Source organism: Narcine bancroftii, chromosome 1 (genome assembly GCF_036971445.1).
Source record: "Narcine bancroftii isolate sNarBan1 chromosome 1, sNarBan1.hap1, whole genome shotgun sequence".
NCBI lineage: Eukaryota > Metazoa > Chordata > Chondrichthyes > Torpediniformes > Narcinidae > Narcine > Narcine bancroftii.
The window spans coordinates 479,033,060-479,058,435 of record NC_091469.1 but is presented as its reverse complement, the minus strand read 5'-3'; the positions used below and the strand labels follow the sequence as shown (position 1 = coordinate 479,058,435).

The 25,376-nt window shown below is 42.9% G+C and overlaps 1 protein-coding gene across 7 annotated transcripts in view; it reads right to left on the bottom strand.

The window, feature by feature from the left end:
• The window catches only part of xylb (xylulokinase homolog (H. influenzae)), a 255,464-nt gene that overhangs the window by 104,204 nt on the left and 125,884 nt on the right, over nucleotides 1–25,376 (bottom strand). Inside the window, exon 16 of one of the 7 annotated variants that reach the window (XM_069914858.1) lies at nucleotides 21,674–22,246. The exons of the other annotated variants lie outside the window; for them this stretch is intronic. Within the exon in view, the coding sequence (XP_069770959.1) occupies nucleotides 22,245–22,246 (2 nt within the window). The 3' untranslated portion in view covers nucleotides 21,674–22,244. Of the gene's footprint in view, nucleotides 1–21,673; nucleotides 22,247–25,376 lie in introns of those variants that run through there. 7 annotated transcript variants of the gene reach the window in all.

The following is a 25,376-nucleotide window of genomic DNA, read 5'->3' as shown; positions in this document are numbered from 1 at the left end:
TTCAAGACGCGCAATCTGCCCTACTCCACGGAAGATGTCAGGGAAATTACCAGATCTTGCCAGGTCAGCGCGGAGTGCAAACTGCACTTCTACCGCCCTGCAAAGGAGCAGCTGATTAAGTCATCCAAGCCCTTCGGATGGCTCAGTATCGATTTTAAGGGATCTCTCCCCTCCACGAACGGGAAAACTTTCTTCCACTCTGTCGTTGATGAGTAATCCCGCTTCCTGTTCGCCGCCCCACGTCCAGACACATCCGCTCCGTCAGTCATAAAGGCCCTAAATTTCATTTTCACCCTGTTCGGGTATCCCAGCTATATACATAGCATGGTCAGGACCTTGGCCTTTCCAGTAGGAGGGGAGACAGAGTTGGAGGTGGGTTGGGTGTGTCACATTGGTAAGTAAATTTTAAGAGAGTTTAAAAAGGGCACGTGGTCAGAACTTTGGGCCTTCCAATTGAGTGATTGAGTTAATTGGCAAGGATCAATAAGGGTGAGTTAGATAAAGAAGCAGCCAGGGAGGAGAGGCTCAGTGAGTGGTGCAGTGAAGGAGTGGGACTTTGACTTGAGAGTCTTTGGTGAGCAGAGGCTGAGGAAGTGCTCTTAGTGAGGTAAGGTTGACAAGTTTATTTTAATTAATTTAAGAGTAGGTTATGAAGGCAGTTGGGGTCGTCCTGTGCTCCGATTGCGGACGTGGGAGGTCAGGGACAGCACAAATGTTCCCGATTACTACACCTGCAAAAGGTGCATCCAGATGCAACCCCTGGGAGACTGTGTTGGGGAACTGGCGTGGCAGCTGGTTGAGCTTTGGATCATAAGGGATGCAAAGGCAATGACAGATAAGAGTTAAAGGGAGACAGTCACCCCAGACAGACAGGAGTCAGCTAACTGGGTGACTGTGAGGGAAGGGGGGGGGGGGGCGGAGAGACAGACAGTGCAGAGTACCACTGCAGCTGTTCCCCTCATTAAAACATATAATGTTTTAGATACTGTTGGGGGGGACAACCTACCAGGGACAAGTCACGGTGGTCAGGTCTCTGGCAAAGGGGGGACTCGAGGATCCCGAATCCAATGGTAGCTCCATTGGAACTACGTCATCCGGAACCCTGCGCAGGATATTTGGCGGTTCCAGGCCTATTGTGGGCATTGGGACCTCAATTCTTGAAGTTGCCTGATCTCTGATCGAGACTAATCCTCCCTGCCATCCGGGTATGCCACATAGGCATACATTGGATTTGCATGCAGTAGGTGCACTTTCTTGACCACCAGGTCTGTTTTGCTTCTCCTTGCGTGCTTTTTCAGTAGGACCGGTCCCATGCTGGATCACTGATGTGGATTTCCTCGGGAATGCAAACATTAGTTCACGAGGAGTCGCTTTGGACATGGCACAGGGAAGCGATCTTGCGGAGTAGAGCGCAGTGGGCAGAATTTCTCGCCAGCACAAGTCTGGAAGACCTTTAGACCAGAGAGCCAATTTTACAGCCTTCCAAACCATTGGATTATTTTCTTTTTCAACTTATCCGTTCCCCTGGGGGTTATAGCTTGTCTTCCTGCTTGAGGCGATGCCTCTTGCGAGTAGGTACTGGTGTAGCTCTTCGCTTATAAAAGATGAGCCCCCGTCGCTATGAGTATAGCTGGGATACTGGATCCTGGTGAAAATGGAGCACGAAACTCTGATGACTGCGGTGGTGGACGGGATAATGACTGGAAAATGCAAGTACTCATGTTAAGAAACTACAGGTTTCCATTGGCGGAAGGAAGGGGCCCCTTGAAATCGACGATGAGCCTTTTGAAGGGGTGGGAAGCTTTTATCACACACGCTTTGTCAGGGCAGTAGAAGTGCGTTTGCACTCAGCGTAGACCTGGCAGGACCTGCTCATCTCTCTGATGTCTTCAATAGAGAGGGGCGGGTTGCATGCCTTGACGAAGTGGGCCATGCGGGTGATGCCAGGGTGGCAGAGCTCAGTGTGAAGTGACCACAACTACCAGCAGCACAACTTCCTCAGGGTAGAACATCTGGAGGTTCATTGAGCATACCTGGCCTATACACTATCTCGTAGTTAGAGGTGGAGAGTTCAATCCTCCACTTCACGATCTTGTCATTCTTTATTTTACCCCTGTTCGTATTATTGAACATGAATGCTACAGATTGAGCAGAGTGAATTTCCTGCTGGCCAGGTGGTGCCTCCAGTGCCTGGTGGTCTTCACAATGGCTTGAGTATCCTTCTCCACAGACAGTTTTCAGAGCTCATGGCCTTGCAGGGTGCAGGAAAAGAAAGCTACCGGCCTGCCTGCCTGGTTAAGGGTCGCGGCCAGAGCTACATCGGAGGCATCGCTCTCCACCTGGAATGGTGTATTTTCATCCACGACATGCATGGTTGGCTTTCACAATCTAGCTCCTTAAATAGTTAAAAGCCGCCTGGGCTTCGGTTGATAATGGGAAGGGTGGATTTTAAGAGGAGCTGGACCTTGTCAGCATAATGAGGTACCCACTGTGAGTAGTATGAGAAGGAGCCCAGGCACCTCCTTTGTGCTTTCATGGTCCGCGGGATAGGAAAGTCCAAGAGGGGGCGGATTCGCTCGGGGTCTGGGCTCTGGGCCAATGACTTAACCCAGGATAGCTAGACATTTGGTCCTGAACACTCACGTACTAACATTGTACGTGAAGTTCAGGGATTTGGCTATGTGGAGAAACTTCTGGAGATTGGTGTCATGGTCTTCCAGGTTGTGTCCGCAAGTGGTATTTATCTACCATTTCATCCATATGCCTCTGGAAGACTGAGACCCTGTTTATAATACCAAAAGGGACCTTCAGGAACTGATAAAGTCTTGAATGCAGTGTAGGGACAGTCCTCAGAACTGATTGGTAACTGGTGATATGCAGCTTTCAGGTCAATGGTCAAACAGACCCAATATTGTGAAATTTCTTTCACCATGTCCAAGATTCGGGGGAGGGGGTATGCATCCAGGAGGGTGAAGCAATTAATAGTTTGGCTATAGTCAATTACTAGCCTTAGCTTTTCTTCCCCTCTCATGACTACCACCTGGGCTCTCCACGGGCTGTTGCTGTGTTCAATTTTTTTTTCTTTAAGCAACCGCTGTGCTTTGGCTCTAATAAATTCTTGGTCCCCTGCACTGTATCGCCTGCTCTTTGTGGCTCACGGCTTATAATCGGGGGTGAGGTTCTGAAACAAAGTGGGGAGGTTTGATATTCAGCGAGGAGAGACCGCATGTAGTGTCAAGATTTTGGGACCTTCTGTTCCACACTGTGATTGGGGGGAAGTGGCCCAGAGTACTCCATGGTCACGCTTTTAAGGTGACACAGGAAGTCCAGGCCCAGCAACATGGAACAAATCCTTCAGTACATACAGTCGGAACTTGCAAAATTCCCCCCTTTTTTTTATACAGTTAAGTATACAGTACAATACCCCTGAATAGTTGCCGAATACAATTGCGATGGAAGTCTGTGGGGTAAACCTTTAAGTTATACTGCCAAGTGGTGGTAGAGTTTATAAAGCTCTCTGTTGAGCCAGTTTAATAAACAATCCGTCAGATGTCCATTCACCCTCACCTCCATCGTCAAGTTGCTTAGCTGATGGGGTTTTGCTCAGTTGAGGACGAATGATGCCAGCACTTAAGGCTACATCACTCCCCCTGCCGATGTTGTCTTGATTTGAAGGCCAGACAGGTGGCATCAACCACGAGGAGCAGCAAGATGGCCGCTGTTCCCGCCGTTGCTTCTCTTCTGGTAGCGATTATGGCTGTCGTTCCCACTGTTGCTTCTCTTCTGGTAGTGGTGACAGCCACCATCCAGTAGTGGTTCCCACCACGAGGTGCAGCAAGATGGCGGCAGCGAGCAGCATGGAGAGACAGGGGCCCTCACCTCCGGGCTAGGGCACGGGTGTATGACTGTTTGGGGGCCGCACATGCGGTGGCCTTCCTGGGGTTCACCTTTGCCCGACAGACTTCCACCCAGTGTCCCCTCTTACTGTATCCTAACACACGGAGTCTTGCGTGGGGCATCTGGCACAAGAGTGTTTGGTCTATTCACAGAAGTAGCACTGCTGGTCACGTGTAGCCGCGGTAGTTGGTACCTGGGACAGCTGTGCTCTACAGGCCTGGCTTTCCAAGAAGGTGTCGCTTTCGTTAGCGAGGTGGCCCACTCCCAGTTGAACCTATGCGAGGGATTTTTCCAGATTAGGGGTACTGGCAAGGTCCTTCTTCCCCAATTCGAGTGGTAAATGTCTCACGTACCTCTAACTCACTCCAGCCATGAGTGTATCTCCTGGACTTATTCCCTCATCCAGGCTGAGACCGCTTTGTAGTGGCACTTTCTGGTCAGCGTCCACAGTTCCAGGATGTAGTCATCCAGCGATTCATCCGATCATTGCTGACATTGTGAGAGTCGATGACTCACCAGCACGTCATTCTGGGGCCACTTGTAGTGGGCCTTCGATTGCTGTCTCGTATGTCGTGCAGTCCCTGATGACTGCGTATCCCTTGGGTCCATCTTGAGAGAGGAGGGTCAATCTCCAGAGGCCATCAGAGTGGCAAACTTCTTGGGTGGCCGCTATGTAGGACTGGAAGAAACAGTAGGCAAATTCTTCCAGGGCCTCTGGAGAAGATGGGCTTCCATCCCATCTTCAAAAGTAAACTAATAAAATTGTAACGTGATCAATAGTACTCGGAGACTTGTGAGGAGCAGAAACTCGCTAATGGCCGGTATCTACGATAGTCTTCAGGTAAATCAGAGGTAAGGCAGGAAAACAAGGTTTATATCGGGACCAACGGGGGTGGAGCCAAGAGGGTCAGCTGTTTATTCTAGTTCACTGCACTTAGACACCCCTCTATGGGAAACACTGACTATCTAGTCCATGAATGACTCTCATAATTTTATATACATCTATCATGTTACGTTTCACCTTCCTTAGCTCCAGGGAAAACAGATCAGCTTATCCAATCCCTCCTTATAACTAAGAATTCCAATCCAGGCCACATCCTTGCAAATCTTTTCTGCTCCCGAACTAGAACTGCACACAATACTTCAAATGCTGCCTAACCAATTTGTACAACTATAACATAACATCCCAGTTCTTGTACTTAATTCATAGGTTAATGGAAAAAAAGCATGCCATATATACTGTACCTACCTCACCACCCTATCAACCCACGAAGCCATTTTAAAGGAGCTATGTTCTTGTAGTGTGACAGATTATAGATATGTTTTTTGGAGATAAATTGGGGAAGGTTTTTTTAGTGTAGGTCACATACAACCACTTTAAAACAGATCTTATTTAAAATACTGGAGCTCTCCTAATGCTAGACAGATCGGCTCCAAGAGCCGTTGCAAGTATTTTGGAGAGTGCCCAAGAGACTTCAATAATGGATTGTTTACAAAAAGGGAACAGATGAAAGAACTCGTCGGAGCCACAGGCTATCTGAACTGGAACTTGCTGTTCTAAGAGGGTCATGTGGTTTTTGCAAGCAGAGAGAGTTGAATAGCTTTCTCTCAGAGAGAGAGAGAGAGAGAGAGAGAGAGAGAGAGAGAGAGAGAGAGAGAATACAAATTTGTTTCTTGATGTGCCAATCATGATGTGGTCGTGGGAGAAGCAAGTCCCATAAAATAACACCCATATAGAATAAACATTCATAAAAGTAAAATCATGGATCAGGATGTGGAACACATGTTGAAAACTGATATTATTAGACCTTCAAACTTAGATTGGAATTGTACCGAAACCAGATGGAACTCTTAGGTCCTGTACAGATTACAGGAAAGTTCATTCAGTAAGTAAAACAGATGCTTATCCTATTCCAAGAATAGAAGACTGTATTGATAAAATTGGGAAAGCTACATTTCTTACTAAGTTGGATTTGTTGAAGGGTTACTGGTGCATGCATCTGAGACAGGAAAGAATATTTTGGCTTTCATTACTCCACCTGGTTTATGTGTTACCTTTTGGTATGAAAAATGCCCCTGCAACATTCCAGAGGATGATTAATTAGGTAAACACATACCAATGCTTATATTGATAACTTGGTCACAAAATGTGACACATGGGAAGAACATCTAAGGGAAATGGACAAATTGTTTGCAAGATTATCCAAAGCAAACTTAACTGCTAATTTAGCAAAAGTCTATTTGCAAATGCCACTGTGACATACTTGGGTCATATAGTTGCACCTATTCAAGCTAAGATTAATGCAATTTCTGAGTTTCCTATTCCCAGTGGCAAGGAAGCAGTGAGAAGGTTTTTAGGAATGGCAGGATATTATAGGAAATTTTGCTGAGATTGCTCTTCCTTTAACCAATCTTTTGAAGAAAGGGTAGAAATTTGTGTGGATTAAAGTTTGTCAGACAGCTTTGGAAAATTTAAAGGAGATCACCCTGTTTAAAAAATCTCCTGATTTTGACAGACCATTTTCTTTAGCAGTGGATGCCAGTGAGGGGGCAGCAGATTCAGTTTTATTGCAAAAACCTAATGAAGTTGACCAGCCAGTTACCCACTTTTCAAAAAAAATTCTATGTTCATCAAAGGAACTATTCCACTATTGAGAAGAAACTGTTGTCTATATTTGCTATGCAGAATTTTGATGGATATCTCTGTACCTCTCATGAACCAATTGTAATATTTACTGACCACAATCGTCTGGTGTTTTTGAATAAAATGAAGAATAAAAACAGAAGATTATTAAACTGGAGTTTAATCTTCCAAGAATATTATCTGCAAATAATGTGATAGCAGATTGTTTGTCAAGATGTTAAAAATGATCATGTATACTCTCAACATTGGGTTACATTGTTATAACGTGTTATATATTGTGTATTGCTATCTCTTTCAAAATTTTAAAGTCAGTTTAGTTATAACTGAATTTTAACTCGAGTTAAAATTCCTTGGTAGGGGGAAAGTTTGACAGATTATAAATAACTTTTTTGGAGATAAATTGGGGCACGTTTTTTAGTGTAGATCACATACCAACACTTTAAAACAGATCTTATTTAAAATAATGGAGCACTAATGGATTGTTGTTTACAAAAAGGCAACAAATGAAAGAACTCGTCGGAGCCGCAGTCTGTCTGGAGTGGAACTTGCTGTTCTAAGAGGGTCGTGTGGTTTTTGCAAGCAGAGAGAGTTGAACAGCTATTTCTCAGAGAGAGAGAGAGAGAGAGAGAGAGAGAGAGAGAGAGAGAGAGAGAGAGAGAGAGAGAGAGAGAGAGAGAGATCAATTCTGCAGTTTTACAGTCAGCAGAAGCAGTTGGGACTGGAACAAGACAATCTGGCAAGCTTGTGGAAAAACCCCTTTTGGAAGATGGATTGTGAGTGCTTAGTTCAGACTGGTCAAAGCCCTTGTGGTTCATACAAGAGGAGAGGACTGGCTGCCTCATGTTTCACTTGAAATGAGAATCAAAAAGGAACTCTGTGGTGACCTGAAAGAAAGAGGTTATCATCTGGAAAACCCTGATGGGGCAAGTTTCTTCAGTGATTAATTAAAAGGGATTAGTTTGTGTCCAGGAACCAAATAATCTCTCTCTGAAAAATGACAAGAACCTTCCTGAGCGGTAACCATTTACCTTTCAAGCACCAAAGCCTGGTGAACTTCATAAATGTTAAATTCTGAGCACAGTGTAAGAACTGCCTGCATCTAGTGAACTTGGAGGAGTGAGAAGTGAGATTGGACTTTGAATCAATGAACTTTTCTGAACTTACACACACATTACATACACGTACGCTTAGAATTAGAAGGGGGCTAAGTTAGGTTAGTTAAGTTAATAGTGATAAGTTAAAGTGTGATCCTGTTTTCATGTTTAAAGATAATTAAAAGCAACTTTTGTTTAAGTAACCATTTGTCTTGGTGAATATCTATTACTGCTGGATTTTGGGGTCCTCTTGGCTCATAATATTACCCTAAGGTCTCTGTGTTCAACAACCCTCCCCAAGTCCATCTTTAAGTTTACTGATTACACCACAGTTGTAAGCTGAGATGAAATATAGGAGACTGAGAGTCTAGTTGTCGGATACAAAGGTTATATGGTTATATCAACCTTTCTCTGTATGTCAGTAAAACAGAGGAGCTGATCATGAGCCCAGTCTTCTGTCCACATCCAAGTCCCTGAAGTGGACACAGTAGGTAGCTTCCTGGGAGCAAATAATTACAGTGACCAACCAACAATCACCTCTTTTTTTAGAAACCAAAATGAAGTTTGGCATTTCTTCCAAATCCCTTAACAAATTCTACAGGTGCTCCATCGAAAGCATCTTAGCTTGGATGCATCACAGTGGAGTCGCGGAGCTGCTCAGCCCAAGATCAAAAGAAGCTGCAGAAAGAGGTGAATGCGGCTCAGAACATCACATAAATCTCGCTCCCTTCCACCACCAAGTCCTTTTGCCTAGAAAAGGCAGCCAACATACCCATCACACTCTGAACGTTTGTTTTTCTCCTCTCTTTTGCTCAAGGCATAAAGACAGTTTCTTCCCACTGCCATTGGCTCCTGAAATGAACCTCAAGCAGATACCTCATGCTGCCTTTGCTGTGTACCAAGTGATCTATTCACTGGAACCCTATACTCTGCATTGTTCTCTTACACAATGCCATGCACTTTAAAGTTGACTTGCTAGGCAGCTCATGAAGAAAAAAGTGTTATACAGTTACAGACCTATTGCCAAACCAGTATAAATTTGAATGTAATAAATTCTATTTGCCATTCCCTTGCCAACTTGCCCAGTTTATCCCAGTTCTCCGTTTTACAGAAAAAGTTTCTTCTGCCCAACTTCACCCTGCTAATCAAGTTGTCAATCCCAAGATAGTTCCAGTTTCCTGTTTTTGGACCCATCTCTCCAAATCTTTCGTTCCCGATCTTTCTGTTGGGGAATGTGAATTTCAAGAATGAAGAGCTGAAAAGTAGGTCTGATTTCCAATCTTGGAAATTGGTCATACGTAACACTCTCAGACATTCAATATTGTATGAGATACTGGTGAGATGCATCTGGAGCACTGCGTGTAGTTCTGGTCTCCTTACTTGAGGAAGAATGTACTGGCTTTGGAGACAGCGCAGAGGTTCACCAAGTTGATTCCAGAGTTGAAGGGGTTAGCCTATGAGGAGAGATTGAGCCGTCTGGGACTGTACTTGCTGGAATTTAGAATGAGAAAGGATCTTATAGAAACGTAAAATTATCAAAGACATAAATAAGACAAGGTAGATAAGTTGTTTACATTGGTAGGGAAGATCTGAACTAGGGGACATAACCTCGAGATTCAGGGTAGTAGATTTAGGACGGAGATGAGGAGGAACTGCTTTTCCCGGAGGGTAGTGAATCTGTGGAATTCGCTGCCCAATGAAGCAGTGGAGGCAATCTCAGTAAATATATTTAAGAAAAGGTTGATTAGATTTTTGTATATCAAGGGAATTAAAGGATATGGGGAAGAGGCAGGTCAGTAGAGATAAGCCCATCATCAGATCAGCCATGATCTCATTGAATGGCAGAGCAGGCTCGACAGGCTGAATGGCCTACTCCTGCTCCTAGTTCTTACGATGGAGAGTGGTGACTTCATCACACCCCCTAATTAATTCTACTATATCCACTTTAACTCCCAGGACTCAAAAGTTAATGCATGATGGGTTGAACTGCTTTGCCTCACTAATAATATTATTGGACTTGATTAACAATATCCTTTCACAATTTAAAATGAAATGAATAGTCAAAACTACTGAAAAATTGTTGCTTTGTGAAAATTTTCAGCCTGATTTGCATTGTAATGCATTTCACATTATTATTTTTTTCTTTCATAATAAAGCTCAGAAGCGAATCAATGGCACGTCTATGTACACTGCCAAAAGGAAGGATTCTACAGTTTCAATCTGGTCAGTACATTGTTGGTCCAGGAATGAGGATATTTCAAAAACAATGAGGAGGCCAATCAGTTAGCTTTAAATGAACGATTGAAAATAATGGTGTTAAACAAGAAAATCTGCAGACTCTGTGATTGTAGTTTGCACAAAAATGCTGGAGAAACTCAGAAAGTCATGCATTGTTCTTTACGCAGCAAAGATAAAAACACACAATCCACATTTTGGGCCTGAGCCCCTCATCAATGCATGAGCAAAGAGCAGACAGGATCCTGAATAAAATGGTGAGGGGAGAGGCAGAGAGAGGAGCACAGGGTCACAAGCAAGAGAGGACATGGTTGGATATGGGTGGGAGGGCACAAGAAAAAAAACTGAGAAGTGATAGAGGGAGGAGATAGCTCTCTGAATGGAGAGGAAAGGGGGTGGGAGCTAGAGGAAAGGAGATATAGGGAAGAGAGGGAAACAGGGAAGAGAGGGAAACAGGGAGTGGCTGTATAGAAACCAAAGAACTTGATGTTAATGCCATGCAGTTGGAGAGTGCCCAGATGGATCATGAGGTGTTGTTCCTCCTATTTACAGATGGCCTTTGTTTTCCAGTGCGTGACCCCATTGGCAGACATGTCGGTGCAGGAGTGGGGCACCGTATTGAAATGGTTGGCCACTGGGCGATCCCATCATTGACGCGGACAGAGTGAAGATGCTCAGACGTGGCCTTCTCTCCACAATGGGAGTATCAGATGCAGTAGATGATCCCTGCAGATTCACAAGTTGCTTCACTTGGAAAGATTGTTTGGGCCCCGAATGGGGGTAAGGGAGGAGGCATGGGCGCAAGCACAGCACTTCCTGTGGTCACAGAGGTAGGTTCCCATATGTGGATGTCCTCACCTATCACTTCAGCCTCCACATCCAACATATTATCCTCTGCCATTATCACCTGCAATATGATCCCACTAGACACATCTTCCCCTTCCTTCTTCCTCCACCTTCCATTGGAACTGCTCCCTCTGTGACTCGCTCATTCCTTCCCACCAATCACCCCTTTGGTACGCAACATAGGAAGTGCTACATTTGCAGCCACACCTTTTCCTTTATCATAATTTTTGTCCCCAAACAATCCTTCTAAGTGAAGCAACACTTCATGTGAATCTGAAGCGATCATCTCCTGCATCCAGTGTTCCCGTTGTGGACTTCTCTACATCAGAGAGTCTGGCCACAGAGTGGGACATCATTTCACTGTGCACCTTCATTCTGTACGCAACAATGGTGGGGATCTCCCAGTGACAAACCATTTCAATTCCGTGCCCCACTCCCTCATGACATGCCTATCCATGGCCTCATGCACTGGCAACCCAAGGTCACCCATAAATTGGATAAGCAACACCTCATATTCCATCTGGGCACTCTCCAACATTGAGTTCTCCAGTTTCCATTTGACCACTCCCCTGTCTCCTTTCCCCCTGCTGTTCAACCCCTTCCCTCTCCATTTAGAGAGCTATTCCCTACCCTATCACTTCTCAGCATTTTTCTCTTATGGCGCCCCCCCCCCCCCCCATCCACCAATGACCATGTGCTCCTCCCCTGCCTATCCCCCCCCCCAACTATTTTAATCAGGCACCTGCCTACTTTTTGTTCATACCTTGGTGAAAAGCTCTGGCCCAAAACACTAGTTTTCTATCTTTATCTTGATGTGCAAGTTTTATCCAGCATTTTTGGGTAAACTACTAAAAACTATTCATAATAATGAAAAAAAAACACAAAATAAGGAACAATTGAACATTGGGGAAAAAAAAATTATTGCAATTAAAAAGCCTGAATAACTTAAGTAAAAAGTGATATATTTCTCTACTAGTCATGGAAACCTTGCCCAAAAATCTAGCGAAACAAAGTTCTTCCAAGTAATTCAGACTCTGAGTAAGATGATAGAACAAAGGTAGATCTCGCAAGGATTTCTTGGTCTGTGGTACATCTCTAATCTCCAAAGATGAAGTGCTGGAAGTCTGGGATATCAATACAACCATACAAATTGCAATTTATAAATCAATAGCCTCAACAGAAATAGAATCTTTGTGTTCATAATGCATGAGATTATTTACATCAATCCTTCCAGCCGTCATTTATGTACATAGTTAGATGGCGCTCCAGCTAACAGATTCAGCTACCTGCCTCATTTGGAATCCATATTCAATACACTGTGGGGGGAAATAATTTGGTTTTGCTTTGATGCTAATTTACTGTATTTTGCTCTTTGTTTCCACAAACTGTCTCAATAAATTAACAAGTTCATATTCATATCATTAATGCATCTCTTCTGCTCCTAACCCTAAATAGTCTTAATCACGCCTTTAATCTTCTAAAGATTGCATCATGTTCTCCCTCAATTTTTTTCCTTCAATTAAATTGTTTGATTCCATAAATAAATCTTTGCATTGATATTTGTCTTCGTATATATAAGACTTCATTTCTAGCATTTGAGCTACCAGTAGATTAAACATTGTTCAGAATTTACGAAGTACGAAATAGCATCATGAAGTGAGAAATGCAGTTAATATGTCAGGTTGATGAACTGCTACTTTGCTGACCTTCCTACACGTCTCAATCTTCTGAATATTTGCAGCATTCACTAATTTTACTTCTCATTTAATCCGTGCTTTTTGCTTTTTAATGACACAGCAAGTTACAAGAACGGCGGAAAACAACGTTTTGGATGACAGTCCTTCCAAGTGAAGCAACACCTCACGTGAATCTGAAGGGGTCATCTCCTGCATCCGGTGCTCCCGTTGTGGACTTCTCTGCATCGGAGAGTCTGGACACAGACTGGGACATCATTTCACAGTGCACCTTCACTCTGTACGCAACAATGGTGGGGATCTCCAGTGGCAAACCATTTCAATTCCATGCCCCACTCCCTCGTGACGTCTATCCATGGCCTCATGCACTGCCAACCCGTAAATTGGTTAAACAATACCTAATATTCCATCTGGGCACTCTCCAACACTGAGTTCTCCAATTTCCATTGGACCACTCCCCTGTCTCCCTCTCTTCCCCCTGCTCTCCACCCCCTTCCCTCTCCACTTAGAGAGCTATTTCCTACCCCTATCACTTCTCAGCATTTTCTCTTATGGCCCCCTCCCCCCATCCACCTATGACCTCTTGCCTGTGACTCTGTTCTCCTCTCCTGCCCATCCCCCCACTATTTAAGTCAGGCACCTGCCTGCTTTTTGCTCATTCCTCACGAATTTAGAGAGGACTGATTGTTGGGGTTAATAATGTGGGTGTAGCTAGATAACCCATTGCAAGTAATTTAACTGTTGCTAGTCCCAGGCAGCTGGGTAGCAGAGAAGAATCAGAGGAGTATGTCATAGTTAATCACATCCAAAGCCGCAGAAGGATCGGGAAGATACATTAGCACTGTCTCAATTTAATTGAATTGTTTAGAGTAAAAATTTTGTTTCATATCCTATCCAAGAAACTCAACCCAAACTTAAGCCAATAAGTAGTGCAAAATTAAAGAAAAGTACATGCAGAAAAAAATGTTCAGTTGAAACAGGGCAAGGGCATCTTTTTTTTTAAATGAATAGGAGGTCCGTTCAAGAGTCTGATGAAAGCAAGGAAGAAACTGTTCTTGAATTCGGTTGTGCTCTTTCTTCAAAATCACATTCAATTATTCTATGAATCTACTGCTAAAGGGGTGAGAGGAGAAGAGAGTGTGACACGGGTGAGAATGATAGCATCAGACAATCATTTTAATCAGCTATTTTGGTGCTTGGTTCAAATGACGTCTTGTGTAAGATTGATACATATTTAGGAGGCTAAAAGATAACTGGGGACATCGGAGATGGGACTTGAAGGGGCAGTTTTGAAAGGTACGCACTTTTTTAAAAGATGGGATGTCTGCTGATTTGAAGGATAGGTATGAGCACCTCCAAATGGAAAACAATTTACACTGGGGCTAATAACTGGAGCTGAATGATCAGTAACTTAACAGAAATGGAGGAGCAGTTTCTGGAAGGCAAAAGTATGATGAAGAGCATGTGGGGAAAATGGGGGAAAAAACACATCCATTACTCATGTGTTTCCATTTTTGGGCAGTCTCTTAGGATTGAGATCACTTGCTTCCATTCCAGATTTCTGAGTTCTGAGGTGACTAAAGAGGCAATGTGGGACTGCACACACTTTCATGGATGGGGTGAAGTTCCATCACAAAGTGATAGGTGGATAGTTTGAGATTGTTCATCTTCTATTTCTTCCACAGCCCTCTGTGTGCTCTCATTCTTAGCATTTCCAATGCTCCTTTCCAATTTAAGCAGTCATGGGCCAGAGGTTCTCAGAAATCAGTGAACACGTTGAACTTTTTCAGGGGAGCTTGGAGCACATCCTTGAATCGTTTATACCATCTGCCTGGTAATCTCCTCCCATGACAGAGCTGGGAATCGAGAGCTTGTTTTCATATTCCAGTGTCAGGCGAGCAACCAATATGGCCTGCCCATTGCAGATGGCTGACAGAAACTAGAGCCTCATTGTTGGGGATACTGCTCTGGAAAGCTTCACCTCTCCTTCCAGTGAATGTAAAAAAGTTTTTTTGCAGAGAAACACCATAAAAAAGACTGACTGCCTGCCACTTGTTTTTTCTTGCATGAAGGTAAATGAATATTTATCTATATTTTGTAATTATTATCCTTTTTTATTCAATTTTATGCATACTATTGTAATTTATTTATGAAGTACTGTACCTGTTTGGCTGCAGCAGGTAAAAATTTGGTGCATATATGCATTGTACAATATGCAGTACAACCCCGATTATCTGAACTGGACGGGACTAGGCCTACGTCAGACAAACCGTTTGTTCGGATGACTGGTCATTTTCTAAAAACAGCCCAGTAGTTACAGCAAATCACTTGTATCAGTGTTTAAACAACAAGGGAAGGCTTTTTAAGCATTAAAATAATGTTTAATTCTCACCAAACAAATGTTGGCCGCAGTGCCGCGGCTGATCCCCAGGGAGGTTTCCTGGGTTGGTGGAACAATCACTAGCAAGTTGGAAGCCTCCCGTCTCCCCAGTCGCTAGAGCTCCCGATGCCAGAGTCTTAACTCCGAATCCTCCCCTAGGCCTACTGCCCAATGTGCGCATGAGGGAGTAGGCCAAGGGGAAGGTTCAGAATCGGTATCGGGAACTCTAGTCTGCTGAGGAGGGAGGGAGGGAACACCACTGAACCTGAGGTCCCGCTCACACCCAGGAAGCTGCTCCCCTTGATGATGCCGGGACAAGGGATTCTTCCGACCGCTTGCAGCTGAGAGAAAGCGGCACGCAGTTTGAGAGGGAAAGTTGGACAGAAAAGTCAATAGGAGGTAAAGAAAAATTGGAAAGAGAGAGGGGAGGGAGTTATCTGAAACGAGGACAATTATCGTTCTAATTTAATGTTGAGTGAATTTTATTTCAACCTGTGAAGTCAGTTCGACTGAAAATTTTTCAGATAAATGAGGATTTCTGAGAATCTGAGTTGTACTGTATATGACAATAACCTTATCATCATATTATTACCAATATATTTTTCATTATTCAGATGCATGCTATCATGCCTGACCTAGTTCCATTTATCTGCATTGAGCCTATATCCCTCCAATCCATGAATCTGTCCAATTTTTTAAACATTGTTCCCACCTCTACCACTTCCTGACATCAGGCTTACTGATCTGTAGTTTCCTGACGTGTCCTCCCAGTTCTTCACAAGTAGGGACACAACATTAGCCACCCTCCAGTCTGATGGTCCCTCGCACATGGCGAAGGAAGAAATGAAAATCTCTGCCAGGGCTCCTGTAATTTACTCCCTTGCTTCCTACAACGTCTTTGGGCATTCTAAATCCCAGGAATTTATCCACCCTTATGAGCATCAAGACCATCAACGTCTTTCCAGAAAAATGAATATGTTTCAAGACATCATTGTTCTCAACCCATAGTCTTCTGTATGACAAATATAGTGGAAAAGCATTAATTTAAGACCTCACCCATCTTCCTTGGCTTCATTCAAATATACTGATACGTAAAGGCATCTATTTTCCCCTGTACCTATTTTGCTCAATCTACTGAAAGAATCAATTAGCATTTTCCTTTATCTAAACTGCCAAGGACACATCTTGTCCCCTTTGTGCCGATTTCCTTCTTGAGTCCACTCATGCTCCTCAAGTGATTTGCTTGATGCTTCCTTTTTCCTGACCAGAACCTCAATATCTCTCAGCAGCTTGGGCCTACCACCTTTGCCTTTCACTCTATTAGAGCATGTTGGGCCTAACATTTAAACTTTTTAAAGCATCCCAAGTTCCTTTACCTGTTAATAGTCTCTCCCTATTTATGTTGCCAAGTTCCTAATGCCATCAAAATTAGCCTTGCACCAATCTAGGAATGTAATGTGGATCAGCCCTCTTTTCCTATAACTATTTTAAAACTAAATGAATAATGGTCACTGAATACATTTGGGTGCATTTTATGGATTTTGGGCTGTTAATCTCAAAAATCACCATAACATTTTCAAATCATATACCTTTCTCTTGACAACTAGAGCACCAAACTACATCGACCTGATTGACAGCATGCTTCAAGCATACAAAACCAGGAAATGCAACGCTGCAACAGCAGCGCTTCCACTGGTGTGGACCCACAGGGAACAAGGGAGCAGAGGTGCAGCGCTCCCATGGAGTCCAGCTGACCAGTCAATTGTCACCAGCTCCGGACCGGCTTCGAATGGGCTGTTGAGGGAGCTAACTGTGGTTTTAGTTGAAATCCTGTGGCCGTGGGCCTGTGCCCAAGAGGCGCCCTATTAATCGGCAGCAGCCGTGAGGAGCTGTTGATTCCGGGGAATCAGAGGACGGGAAAAGCGGAGGAGAAAACCAGTAGGGACGGTGACCACGGAGGTGAACCAGTGAGGGGGGGGGGGGGGTCTGTGGCTGAGGGACGAGTGCACGCGGTGGGTTGCTGGCGACTCGAGGGGTGGAACCTATGGGCTACCGGAGACTGCTGTCGGGATACTCACACTGGACTGTGGACTGCTGGAGACTGGCTGGTAGGTACCAGATATCGGGACTGGGAATGCAAGGTGTCAAGGGCTCTGAAGGGTTCCTGACTGGGTTGGAGGTTTGGATCTGGAGCTTGGGTTGCCAATGGTTTGGATTGGACTCTGTATAGCTGCAGAAGCTCTGGAGGTGAATCTACGGACACTCGGTGACTCGGGGGGGGGGGGGGGGGGGCTCTCTTTTGCTTCTCTCTCTGACACTAAGTCTGACTGTAAGAGGCGCTTAGGCAATTCCTGCTGGTGGTGAATCTGCCTTGTAGGCAAAAAGAAATTTCATGTAATATGTCACTATTTTATTACTATAAATAATAAATTGAATCTTGAACCTTGAATGTCATTGAAAATTTATTTTCTGCATTCACACTTGGACTTCTTCCCTGCTGATCTTGGTGCCGTCACTGACAAATGCAGTGAAAGGTTTCACCAGGACATTGTGACCATGGAAAAATGGTATCAGGACAACTGGAATCCAGCAATGTTGGCCGACTATTGTTATCACTGACATGAGAGGCATCAGATGCTGAGTACAAATGAAAATCAGCAGCAAAATGTTTTTAGGTCAGTTGAACTAACGCAACGTGTCAGCGTCATTAAGCAATTAAATATGCTAAATTCAATAAAAGGTAATTTAATGTTTCTCCAACTTCCTACACTGTCTGTGGGAAGAAACTATTCCTCAGCCTGGTGGTGCTGGCTCTGATGGGAGCAGCTGAAAGATGCTGTCTGCCTCCACTGAGAGTCGCTTCTAAGCTATGGAAAGAGATACACATTTTACAGGGTTGCACACTGTATCTTTAATGTTGGACAGCTCATGGTTCACAGGTGCTTGTTAGCAGAGGCCTCTGGACGAGAAGATGTGTGTAAAGGTGACCTTTTCCAATGGTTTAGTAAACAAGTTGACAATGTATTAGACATTAGCCTCAGAGCACAGCATCATTACGCAGTGGTTTGACATCTGAGGTTCAGGTAACCTCAGTTACAGAGTGTAGATTGAAGTTTTCCATTAGTTCTAAAAATTAATTCTAGTAAGTTTTTAGGAAGGAAGAAACAACATTGTGGCAAGAGCAGATGATAAAATGAGCCATTGAAGTAGTCAGAGTTTAGTGAGAAGGCCAAGTATAAGATGCCTTGTCCTGCTCTGTATTTTTTAAGAGATGCTGTCCAGTGAGGATCGTGCCCATTGTGCTTATAGATGGGTGGAATCTACGCTGTAATTCTGGTTGTAACTCTTTGGCCACTGGGAGGAAGAAATGGAAAAGTCCGGTGATGACTTTCGCTGGCAACCTTTGAACACATTTTACATACTGAAGTTCTATTCTTATCTGCTCGACTATATTTTGCTTTCTTTCTTCAACCTAATTTTATTTACCCTTTTTAGATTATCCCCATCTTTCTTTTGATTATCCTCAATTTTTTTAATTAAAAGGTGGCATCACCTTTTGAAAGTTAAGCCAATAAGTAGAAATTATTTATTATCTCTATTCTAATTGAATATTTCTTCATAACAGTAGAAAATCTTTCTCCCACCATTTTAGTGAATATTTGTTTTGTCATTTCCAAAGTTCTTGAAATTTTCATTATGATTGTAATAATATTTCAACTGTGGGCTGAAAAATGTCTTACACAAATTCAATATTTCAAATAAAAACTATCCCTAGGTACCTCACAGCACATGCGGAAAATGTTCAACATTGTTTCCTTTCTTCTTCATTCAAGGCACTATATATACACAAATCTCACTTGATTTTAATGGCTGATTCCAATCTTCAACTCCCACTTTTAACAGTCCAATGTTGGTGCTCCTCCAACTAAATAAGAATATTAATGCACGGGGTGAACTACTTATTACTTTTGTATATTTCCTTGCTTTGAACCATATGTGCTCTTTATAAATGGCTGCATTCTTCAACAGTTCTGGTACAGAATCACGGATGAATGAAATACCACAGGCTCTGAAAGGACATCCAACCAGTCAATTTCCTGGATTCTTCCCAAAAGCTATGCATATGTTCCAAATCAATTGTGAAAGATATAAATGAAATCACCCAGTGCATTCCCAGTACAAATCAATCACACCTTTGACATTTCTACCAATCATCTTAAAGCTCTGCCTTCATGATCGCAATCACCTCCAATCAGAAAGATTTCTATCAAAGTGGCTCATCTTTAATAAATTCCCATCAATCCTCCACGTTCCAGAGAAACAATCCCAATTTCTCCAGCAACTGAATTTCTCATGCCTAGTAACTCAAGGGCCTCCATGAACTAAAAAGAGGTCTGAGGGAAAACGTATTTCAGTAAAAACATAGTGCTGGAGAAACTCAGCAGGTCAAAAAGTGTACTTTAGATAGCAAAGGCCAACAATTCTGACTTGATTTCCACAGACTTTCATGTTTTATCGGGGAAGTATGTCACACAGTGAGGAGGTGGCATCTGGAATGAGCTTCCAGAGGAGGTGATGAAGGCAAGAACAGAAATAATAATTAAGAGGCATCTTGATAAGTAATTGAATGAGCAAGGGGCAGAGTGATGAAGCTAAGTGGGATGAGTATACATAGACATGATGATTGGCAGTAGGCTGAGGAGTCCGTTCTATGTAAATTGTGCATGATATGCAGCTGGTCAAACCTGTGACGTGTAGTGTGACTTCGAGGGAATATAGACCGTTAAAGAGAATGGGCAGATCAAAAACAATCTGGAAAAATGTGTGGAGAATTTTCAAAAATAGTGAGTAATTTGAAAGGTTTTCTATTCAGTTGAACTTAGATGGACTTCCTCAGAAATTGTTGAAAATTAACATACAAGAATAGCAAACAATCATAAAAGTATTTGTTATGTGTTGCAAAAGGATTTGAATACAAAAGTAAGAGATCTTACAGAGCTTTATTGAGAGCAGACCAATCTACCAGTTAGATTGGTCTCCTTAACTAAGGAAGGAGATACCTGCAATAAAGGGAGTCTAATGAAAATTGATTTCTGGAATATTGGTTGGGGGAGTTGGGAGGTGTTGAGAGAGAGAGAGAGAGAGAGAGAGAGAGAGAGAGAGAGAGAGAGAGAGAGAGAGAGAGAGAGAGAGAATGATTCTAGAAGACTGACCCTGTACTCCCTGGAGTTCAGAGGAATGCGACATGACCTCACTAAATATTCAAATTTTTCGATGGGTTTCACAAAATAGTTGTAGGTAATCATGTTTTCCCTGGATAGGGCATGTTGAACTAAGGATTACAGCCTCAAAATAAGGGATTGACCATTCAGGACCAAGGTGAAATGATTTTTTTTTCACTCAAAGGGTATAACCTTTGGAATTCTCTATCCAAGAGGGCAGTAGGGGCTTAGTTACTGAGTCTGTTCCAAGACCAATGAACAAAAATGCATTGAGGAATTGAGGGAGATTGAGTTAATAACAATACTTGGCATTGAGAGAAAACTTCAGCCATGATCTCATCAAATGGAAGACCAATTTCATGGCGGGGGGGAGGAATGGGATGGACGAGGACCGAATGCTGCTCCATTTCTTATGCTTTAATGCAATTCTGGGCACACCACTAATGTTCATGCTTTTCTGTGCAGGAGATGAAGGCTAATTGAAGTTATGAATACATTGTTCGTTTATTGCAACCTCCACCATATAGGGCAAATTGGCTGGAAAGAACATCTCTAAATTTAAAAACATGCAAACTAATAATTCTCTCCCATTTTTGCCCGCCAATGACACAAGAAATTAAAGACAATTTCTGAGATTTTCCCAATTACCTTTCTTGAACAAGGGATCTACATTTGCTATCCTCCAATCCCCTGGTACCACTCCTCAGGCCAAGGGGACACAAAAATCCCTGCCTGATTTTTGCTTTCCTAAACCCTCAACCAGGGTTCCTTTCCCTTTCTCAGTGGGACAAATCTATCAAGAATCCTGCGCATGTAGTCCCGAGACACCCTCCATATTTCTGCCATGCATTCCCTGAGAATGTCTGTTATCAATTTACTCACCAAATATTCACTCCCCCCCCCCCCCCCCACAACAAATGCTCCTATCCTTGTCCATGGCTATGCTAAAGGTCAGGAAGTTGTGGTCACTATTGCCAAAGTGTTTGCCCACCTCACACCTATCCAGTTTTGTAGCCCAGTACTAGATCCTGTATGGCCTGACAAATACAGCATCACAAATTGTTCCAGGACACACATAACAAATTCTGCTCATCAAACCCTTTTGCAGTAAGGGGATGCCAGTGAAATATTCTGATTCAAATCTGCCAAGGCATTTCTTTTTGCTTATACACAGAGGAAGAGTCCATTTAAAGACTTTCTGATCCCACAGGTTGATCTGTGCATTACAAGTTAGCACAACCGATTTAAGAAGAAACAAAAGGGAGCAGAAGGGAGTGAAACCTCTTGGGGAATATCTTGTTGGGCTTGTTCTGCTGCTTAACCTTATGGAGAGAATTGACTCTTATTTCTTTCATCTACCTCAGTCTTTGCAAGCTGAGATTTGTCATTATTCTATGAAGTTCCACGAATCTGTCAGCTTCCTTTCCTCAAAGACATCCAGTTTGCTCGTCCCTTTCTGATGCATATTCTTGCACATTTCTGGGATTGTTGCAAATCTTTGATCCAACTTCACTATTGCTTCTATATTATTTTCCTTATATAGAAACTGGAAATGGATATGGTGCTTGAAGTGTAGTATAAACTAGGTACAAATTAGACATTCAGGATTTTAAAAAAAAGACTTGCATTTGTATAGCATATTTCTTAAGTTTTAGGAGTCCGTAAGCATTTTGAAGTCAGTAAAGTACTTTGAAGGCACAACTGCAGCCATAGAGATATTAACTTCAATACAGTTAGTTAGACAGAGCATAGCTTTTTCCATATAAACTAACACTAAAATTAACATTTTCAGAATGAGAAGAGAATCAGAATCAGGATTTTTTGTCATGAACAATTCATGAAATTCAGAGTTTTGCAGCAACAAACATACATATTATAACCATCTTACAACATTACTATAAATAAAATAGAAAAGTGCACAAAAAGTAAAGCAGTGTCTTTGGTTCATTGATTATTCAGGAATCTGATGGCAGCAGGGAAGAAGCTGTCCTTGTGCCACTGGGTGCTCGTCTTTAGGCTCCTGTACCTTTTTGATGGTAGCAGAGTGAAGAGGGCATGGCCAGCGTGGTGGGGGGGTCTTTGAGGATAGAGGTTGCTTTTTTAAGACACCGCCTCATGTAGATGTCCTCGATGGAGTGAAGTCTGGTGCCTGTAATGTCGCAGGCCGAGTGAACAACCCTCTGGAGTTTTCTTTGATCTTATTTACATTGCCGAATTCATTTTCTTGGATAATTCTAAATTCAGTGCAAAAAAAAAAAAAAAATCCTTTCACTTATTGGAGAATTTGACGGTGAGATGAAGAGAACTGGAATAACAAACACTGCTTGCAAAGATTGAGGTAGATGAAAGAAATATGAGTCTGTACTCTCCATAAGGTTGAGTAACAGAACAAGCCAAATAGGATATCCCCAAGAGGTTTCCTTCCCTTCTGCTCCCTTTTTAGTCCACATGCTTGTTCATCTAAATTGGATTGTGCCAACTTGTAATGCACAGACACCGAGCAGATTCACCTGGATGAAAAGAAAGTCTTTTGGTGGAATATTCAGCCATGTCCAATAAGGAATGTTCATAAACATCAAGTGCACAGAAAACATTTTCATTCCAGTTTAAAAACTAGATGGTTGTCCTATTCCTGCCTCTAGTCAACAGTTGTATTTCTAAATTGTCATGCAATAAAGACAGTGCAATATTACACAGTATTTGTTTTCATCGACGATAAGGCAGGCAGGTTCACGATCAGCAAAAATTGCCTGAAGCGCCTCTTATAGTCAGAGAAAGAGAAGCAAAAGAGAGTCCCCTCAGAGTTACCAAGTGTCTGTGGATTCGCTTCCAGCGCTCCCACAGTCCCCGCAGCCAGAGTTCAGTCCAAACCATCAGCAGCCCTCTGACACGATCAGGAACCCTTCAGCACACTTGACACCATCTTACCCCATCACCCAGTTCTTGAACCAGTTCTCCAGCAGTCCAAAGCCTGGTGTGAATCCCTCGATTGGAGTGGCCAGCAGCCCACAGCCTGTGTGGTGGGTTCCTCGCCTTGAGTCTCCAGCAACCTGCTGCTTGTACGTTTCTTCAACTGCAGAATCAGTCACTGGTCCGCCACTGTGGTTATCATCCCATGGGTCGTCTCCTCCGCTATTCTTCTTCAAATTGGGATGATCTCCCTGTTTTCTGGTGCCCCACACCAATCCTTAATTTAATTGATACCAACACATCAACAGGCCCTTCCTGCCCCCGAACCCGTGGTGGTCAAATACCCCAATTAACCTATGATCCTGGTATGTTTTGAAAGATAGGCGGAAACCAGAGCACCCAAGAAAACACACAGAGACTTCTTAAACTTCTTACCCACAGTGCTGGAATCGAATCCAGGTGCTGTAATAGTTTGGCGCTAACCGCTTTGCTAACTATGCCACCCCTGATAAATGCATATACTCTATCTGATTTTGGGGTCTGGATTAAAGAAAACTATGTGGAAAAGTACAGTAACAGTGCAAGACAACATCTAATACTAATGGGAGGTCAATTCAAGCATCTGATAACAGAAGAAAAAAAATTGTCCTTGAATCTGGAGTTAATTTACTCTTCCAGATTTCCTTTATTTGAGCAACTGCAGTATAATTCCAGAACCAGAACCTGGCTATTTAGTTCTATAATTCTATTTGAAGTGAACAAAACTTTCTTATCCCTTGAATGTTTGCAGACAGAATGGATATTACAGATAGAGCTTTTTTCAATGGATACAGCTTTCCCAAGCAGTGATCAAAATAATCCATTTTCCAAGATGGACTTTTGTTTGTTAGACAATTTGTCAACATTACTATTACCTAGTACACATATATCTCCAGGTAATGAAAGTCACCAAACATGAATTTCACTGTACAAATACCAGGAAAAGAAGTATGGGAAAGTTTGAAAGCAGGACAATATGTCAATGCTGTATATTGAGGGCCCTACTCTGGAGGGGCCAACACTGGACTTCCTCTTTGTAAATGAGACTGGGAAAGTGACTGAAGTGACAATGGGGGAGCACTTTGGAGCCAGTGACTAGAACTCCATTAGTTTTAAAGTACTTATGGAGAAATATGGGACTGGGTCCTAAACTGGGGCAAGGCTGGAACTTGCAGAAGATGATCGGGAGAGGTTCAAGTAAGGGGATAGCTGGAAAATAGAATGTTTTCAAAGGTAACCCAACAAGAATTCAGGCAGTGCACGTTAGGGTGAAGGACAATGCTAGTAATGTTTAGGTCAGGGAAAAGGAAACTTGCATCAGATTGAGAAGTCCGGATCAAAAGAATACATTACACAAAAGTGCTAGAGAAATTCAGCTCATCATGCAGTATTCATAAAAGGTAATCAATGTTTCAGACCAGAGTCCCTGCTTACGAAGAAAATCAGGAAGATTAAAAGAGGGCATGAGATGGAGCTTGCCAGCTGAATAAAGGAGAATTCCAAGAGGTTCTACAGGTATATTAAGAGTAAAATGGTGGCAAGGGAGAAAATTGGTCCCATTAACGGACAGGAGGCCTTCTTTGTGTGAAGCTGCAGCTGTGTGGGCTTCTGAGCAGATAGTTCTCATTGGTCTTCACTGTGGAGGAGATCATGGAAGCCAAGGAATTAAAAGAAACAAATGGTAAGGTGCTGAACCATATTAGAATGACCAGGAGGAACTTTAAGCAGCCTTAGTGGATATCAAAGTCACAAATCCTCAAGGGTTTATTACATGCACCTTGTAAGAAACTAAAGAAGAAACAGCAGAAGCCCTTCTGAGATATTTACATCATCTTTGGTCTTGGGTGAAGTGTCAGAAGAATGAAGAGTGATTAATGTTGTGCCATTATTTAAAAAAGAGCAGCAAGAACATGCTAGGCAACTGCAGGAATGTGAATTTGACATCAGTGATTGGAAAATTAAAGCAGGGAATTCTGAGGGACAGGATCTACCAGTCGTCAAACACGAAAGTTTGCAAAATAGAGAAATACTGGAGGAACTCAGCCAGGCTCACAATGACCAGAGGAGATAAAGGTATGTTACCGATGTTCCAAGGAAGGGCTCAGGCCCGAAACGTCTATATCATTACCTCCTCTGGACATTGTGAGACCAACCGAGTTCCTCCAAGCATTTCTGTGTTTGGATCTACCAGTATTTGTATAGTCAGAGACTGAATGAAGGTAGTCAGCATGACTTCGTGCTTGGGAGATCATGTATCATGAACCTGATGAAGTCTTTTGAAGATGTGACAAAGAAAATAGAGGAGGGAGTGCAGTGGATATTGCATACATGGACTTCAGCAAGGCCATTGACAAGGTTCTACATGACAGGTTAGTCCAATTGTTGAATAACGTGGCATCCAAAGTGAGCTGGCAA